This window comes from Sprattus sprattus (assembly GCF_963457725.1).
Source record: "Sprattus sprattus genome assembly, chromosome: 1".
Lineage (NCBI taxonomy): Eukaryota > Metazoa > Chordata > Actinopteri > Clupeiformes > Clupeidae > Sprattus > Sprattus sprattus.
In genome coordinates this window covers 49,962,262-49,968,134 of record NC_137920.1, presented here as the reverse complement: position 1 = coordinate 49,968,134, position 5,873 = coordinate 49,962,262, and the positions used below count along the sequence as shown (strand labels likewise).

At 42.4% G+C, this 5,873-nt stretch overlaps 1 protein-coding gene across 1 annotated transcript; it reads right to left on the bottom strand.

The window, feature by feature from the left end:
* Positions 1–1,730: 1,730 nt before the first annotated feature.
* serpinf2a (serpin peptidase inhibitor, clade F (alpha-2 antiplasmin, pigment epithelium derived factor), member 2a) lies at positions 1,731–4,728 on the bottom strand (the record flags this gene model as incomplete). The annotated part of the gene is made up of 7 exons (XM_080841039.1): positions 1,731–1,999; positions 2,392–2,599; positions 2,859–3,001; positions 3,251–3,439; positions 3,754–3,897; positions 4,226–4,445; positions 4,672–4,728. 7 exons carry the CDS (start codon positions 4,726–4,728, stop codon positions 1,731–1,733), a joined length of 1,230 nt encoding a protein of 409 aa, XP_080697165.1.
* Positions 4,729–5,873: the final 1,145 nt, after the last annotated feature.

The window sequence follows — 5,873 nt, the reverse complement described above, 5'->3', positions numbered from 1 at the left end:
CTAATTTCACTGTCCCCCCCCCCCCCCCCCCCTCCCCCCAAAAAAGAAAACTAAGAAAAAAAGAAAGCCATAACTTTTAATTAAACTCCAGATTCTCAAAAAAAAAAAAAGTTTGTTGCACCTCAGTTTTGTTAAACTGAATTAACACTGTAATGTAGTTATGGGTAGTGCACCCCTCCCACCCCCATTCACATATCTCAGCTTTCATACAGATTGCTAGTAATACAGAGTACTGGCTTTTTCCCTTCAATAAAAACCTATATAATTTCTTGACTTTGACAGTCATTTTAAGGTGTGTACCTGTTGTATCTCGGGCTCCTGCTGCAGAGCTGAAAAAGTCACTTTTTGTGTTTGTACATTCCTATGCTCATGCCATTGTCATTAACAATCCCCCCCATTTATACACCATGACAGAATGTAGCAATGGAGGGAAAGAGATTTGAGGACCCCACTAAAATGGACAATGTCTTCCTGTAAGCCAACATTCCGTGTATTATCTGCAAGCAACCTGCTAACTATGTTTTATACCAAGGTTTGCCATGTCCTTTTTTTCTTACTTTTTTTTTTTTTTTTTAAAGCATCTAACATGTGTGTCTTTGACGTCCCAGCTTTTGTAAGTGCTGTCCAGAATGTATGGTTATCTGACATGCTTTCATGCTGTATAAAATCACTGTGAATAGAAGATCCACTGTATTCAAAAGAGGAAAAAACAGCTTGTATCTGTTGGGCCTGTCTGTTTAAATCTAGTTTTCTTTCCCCCCCCATTTCCATGGCTGTATACTTTGAAATATACAGGTGAACTTTTTATTTTCATACAAATCGTCTTGTGGTTTCTATCCATCATTAAAGTTGCCTCTGCCTGCTTACCCAAGGATGTCTGTGGTAGTTTAATTTCCCAAGCAAGCAAATTTTGACAAATTGACCAAGGATTAATAAATCATAAAAGCCATTATTGAGTTTGGTAATAAGCTTTCTTGAGCTTTTTTTGTGTGTGAGCATATACAGCATAAAATTAAACTACCAATAAACTACTGCTTATACAAATACCAACAAAATAAAATTAATTCCTTTTTTAATACAGCCACATAATTCACCTTTCATTATTCACCTTGAGACACTTTTAGATAGGAAATGTCACCAGGTTTAAAAAACACATTTTCTGAAGCAATAAAGAACTAAATAATACACATTAGAACAAAATGCATTATTGAATTAGCTGGGCCAAATCAGGTAAATTTCAGCGCTCAACTACACACACTGCCCAAAGAGGTTACACCAGACATGATTGGAGATTGAGAATTTGGAGTCTGTTTCTCAAAAGAGATTTGTGCTGTCTTTGTCAAACAGGTCCATCTGTTTCAGCCGCTGTGTGTGTGACAACAGAGAACAGTCCTTTTTCAGGAGGGTCAAAGCAGACAGGACATTCAGAAAGCATTCAGAACACTTTTTTACGTTGTTATGTTGGAGCCTTGTGCTTAAATCATTGGAATTAATCTTTACCCATCACCAATCTACATCAAATTCCACACAATGATAGGGAAAACTGAAAATTGTTTTGTATTCAAAATAAAAAATGAATTGTCAGTGGTTTGAATACTTCCTAAATGGACCGTATATGACTGAAGCCTTTGTTTATGAGTGGGGAAGGGGGTGATTGGCTTTGTGGGGGGGTGGCCAATGTCCTATCCTTTTCTCCCTGCTCCATGTTTTCCCTTCGTGGGTGCCCCGCATCATTGGGCAACGGGGCTCTGGGGGTTGGGGTTGGTGATGACGCCCAGGAAGAGGGGCACATGCGTGGCATCGTCGGTCAGGGCAAAGAGGAAGGGCATGTTGACGGCGAACATGGGTACGGAGCGGAGGAGGTGGATGGCGGTGGCGGCCGAGGCCTCTGCACCCGCCTCACTCAGGGTGATGGCTGAGGCGTGCTGCACACTGGACACCTGCAGGGGGCCTTCTGTGATGCCAGACAGGTCTGGAGAGGAGAACAGCGAACCCAGACCTAAGCAAGGGAGAACGAGAGAGAAGCAGACATGTGAAAAGAGACAGTATAGAATAGAGAGTGAAGGATGGGAGGATCAAAGTGAGCAAAGGTTTGGAAGACAGAAAAAATAAGGTGAGAAAATCAGAGAAAAATAAAATAATGCTCGGATGTTTGGATGTACTCCATATTCTGATATAGTATAACTGCAAGTTTGATTCAGCTTATCAAATCCCTCAGGGGCATCAAAGATTCAAACTAGGTTAAATATAAATGCCAGTACTCACAAAAGTATATCTTTTGTTGTTTTTTGACCTGACAACATCAGACATTGGCTTTAGTCTGTGCCCTTTTGTTTCAGTTGCATAGCTTCACTTGTGCCATGTTATGTATGTAAGAGCCAACGGTCTCACCGATGCTGGTCAGAGGGTCCTGCAGTTCCTGCTTGTACTCCAGCTTGAACTTGGGCAGTTTGACCTGCATGGTGCTCTCACTCGGCAGACGAGCGTAGAGATCCGAGATGTTCAGCTTTGCCGCCACTGTGTACACATTGTCCTGCCCCGTGCCGGTGGGCATCACCACCAGGAAGCTGGTATTGTTCTGGAATCTGAATCGAGCCACCTGGTAAGATGATATGGGAGAGGAGGTGAAAGGGATTCATAGATACATACAGTCAATAGACCAAAGCTGATGTTGAATTGCAGAGTTGATACAGTCAGAACTAGATTATCAGTTTTACACATGACTAAACTAGACAGTGTTCCTATGGTATTAACAGTATCAAATAGAGAGAAGATAATGATTTCTGAAGTTGTCATACATAAACATTACATACAGTACAGAAAGGAAAACCTGGAAATATTAGGAGAGATTGTCCCACCTGGGCCCCTAGCTCATTGTCGACGAGCATACTCAGTGGGTACTTGGGGGCCAACATCATGACTACCTCTACAGACGCGGTGCTGTTGATGTAGAACCGGTCTTTGCCAGTGAGCTCCTTGTCAAAACGGGATTCCCATTCCCCTGTAATCACAAGTTGACAACAGACAACAGGGGCGTGGATTTGTAATTGTCATTGTAGCTGCATGAAAGGCCTACGATAGGATATGTATGTGTGCCCAAAGTATATGTGCCATTAATCGAGTGTCTGTGAGTTTGTGTGTGGGTATGTGTGTGTGAGTGTGTGTCCTGTGCTTCGGGCCCTGTAGATGACCTGGATAGCTGCTATCTCAGTTCAATTTCAGTTTTCTTCTTTGAACACAACTGGCTCACCTTTGAAATAGAGTGCATTCAGGAGCAGCAGAACCACACTTGGAGGTATGGTAGGAAGGAAGTTGGTCATGTGACCTTGTGTGACCTTCTCCACCCACTGGTTGACTAGCTCCACGCCGGTCAGTGGAGCAGGCTCTGAACTGTACAGGCTTAAGGACTCCTGCACAAACTCCTTCTTCACCTCAAAACCTATGCACAGATGAGAGAACGGAAGAAACCGTGATCAACTGGCTGAACACAGACATGACACAAATAAAGCTGATCAGCGACCACACTTTAGTTTGAAGTTGGAGGACGAACAATAAAGGGGAGATAAAGGACGGTTTATAAAAGGAAACGAAATACAGACAGACAGACAGACAGACAGACAGACAGACAGACAGACAGACAGACAGACAGACAGACAGACATATTATTTGTTGGCAGAGGTGTACTCCACACTGATCCATTTGTGGCTGTAGCTATGAATGTACAAGTCAACCTCCCTGTTGTCACCGTCTCACCTGGGCGCAGGTAGAGCCGTGAGGCCACTTGTATGGCCATGGTGTTGAGGTGCTTTTTGAGCCCACTGAGGAGCTGGTGGTAGCAGGGCAAGTCTGTGGCATGGAGGGCCTGCAGGAGCTGTGCTCTTGTTTCGTTCCGTGCCCCTAGGAGATGATGGGAGACCAATTATTCAGGGCAGAAGCATTCAATAAACTGACTTATATCTCCTTCAGTGCTGATTGAATTGATCGGAATTGGTTTCAGAAGCATTTTAGACATTGATTTATGTCATATAACCCAATGCCCATGACTATTGCTGTACATACACACACACACACACACACACACACACAGGCATGTACATAAATCTAAAAACACATCCACATACACAGTGACACACACACACACACACACACACACACACACACACACACACACACACACACACACACACACACACACACACACACACATGCACACAAACAAACTTACCCAGAGCTAGCTGTGAGAGTGCTAAAGCGATGCTGAGAGGGGATATGAGTACATTGGGTTGCTCTGGACTAGGCTTGAGGTGCTCCAGCAGCTTGATTCCCAGTTTGGTGAGAGACACCCCCACTGCCCTCTGGCTGGACTCCGGGGAGAAGACCTCTCCACACTCACCTTCTTCTCCTCCTGGGGGTGTTGAGGGAGGAGAAGATGGTGCAGCTTCATCCTGAAAGAGAGAGAGAGAGAATGTGTGTAGATTTATGTGAAAGAAAGTGAGTATGAGAAATATATTTCTGGTATTTCAGATCCCTTGTTCACTTCCTCTACACAAAGAATTTCAAAAAGTGTTACGTTAAAGTGACAGTGGTAGGTCTACATACAGAAAAGTGTATTGGCTTAGAATGCATTAGACTGCACCTTTCAGAAGGTTACGGGTAAAAGACATGTCTTACCATCATTCCTTGACTACAGAGGGAGAGCAGCAGGAACAGTGTGAAGTGCAGTACCATCTTTGGGGTCTCCGCCTGCAGTATGGCAACCAGGTATTCATTAGAGTCCCCCCTTCGGTGTACACACTGACTCTAACAGGGAGTCTGAAGCATGGTGTGTTCAAGGAACCAGGATATTGACTCACTATTCAAATCTCTATTCAAATTAGGTATGGGTTATAATTGTCCTGAATAGTATTATTCTTAGAGGCTGTACACTGGGTAGACTCTTCACGTCTGCGGTCGGAGTAATGCACATTAAAAGTTTTACAATAAGGTCAAATGCGATAATGTTTAATTTAAACAACTTTTTTACACAAAACCACATAACCTGCTAAAGTCACAGGATTGGATTTTTTCTGATGCCAATTTCAGGCTGTTAATATAATGACATTTTATGCTTAACACTAAGTGCACTATCAACTGTACATCCAATCTCAACATGGCTACAACATACAAATAAAGATTGAACTTATGCAGCATTATCTTCGCATGCTAAATGCTAACAAAGCTAAAGATTGCCATGGAGAAACCTGTGCTGGTCACACCGAGATAGGCAAAGATATTATGTGTTGCTCCACCTCCATATATTAGAGTGCGTTTCAAATGAAAATGTGCAAATAATTATCACAGTGCCTAGCGGTTGATGAAGATTAAAACGTGTGTAGACAATCAGGGAGAGCAAAAACATTTAATAAACTTTTTAAAATGTCTGATCTCTTTCAAGGGCAGAGTTGCTGAGAAATCGGAGGCCTCATGTTAAAATGTAATATTTTATAACATAGATGCAGTTAGATTTGTTCTTGCTTGAGAAGAGAACTATTTACTATTTGTACAGGTAATAAAATAGTAGCTATTACCTATGCCTGTTTTTTTATTATTTCTCTCACATTTTGTTGATCCCAACTTTAGCTTTTTTTTCTTTTTTTTTTAAATGATACTGAGGAGCACTCTAGTTATGCTAGTCACGACACCTGGAGTAGAGGTAGCTTCTGAGAGTTAAAAATAAAAGGCCTTTACTTACCAAATCTAAATGGGAAAGGGAGGGAAGCCGCGATATCCAAAAATAATGGAGAAAAAGACAGCAACGGTGAATGTACTACTGGGCAGCTCACTTTGTGTGCAACACTGCAAGTCCCCCAACCCCTGGTTAATATTTCACCCCC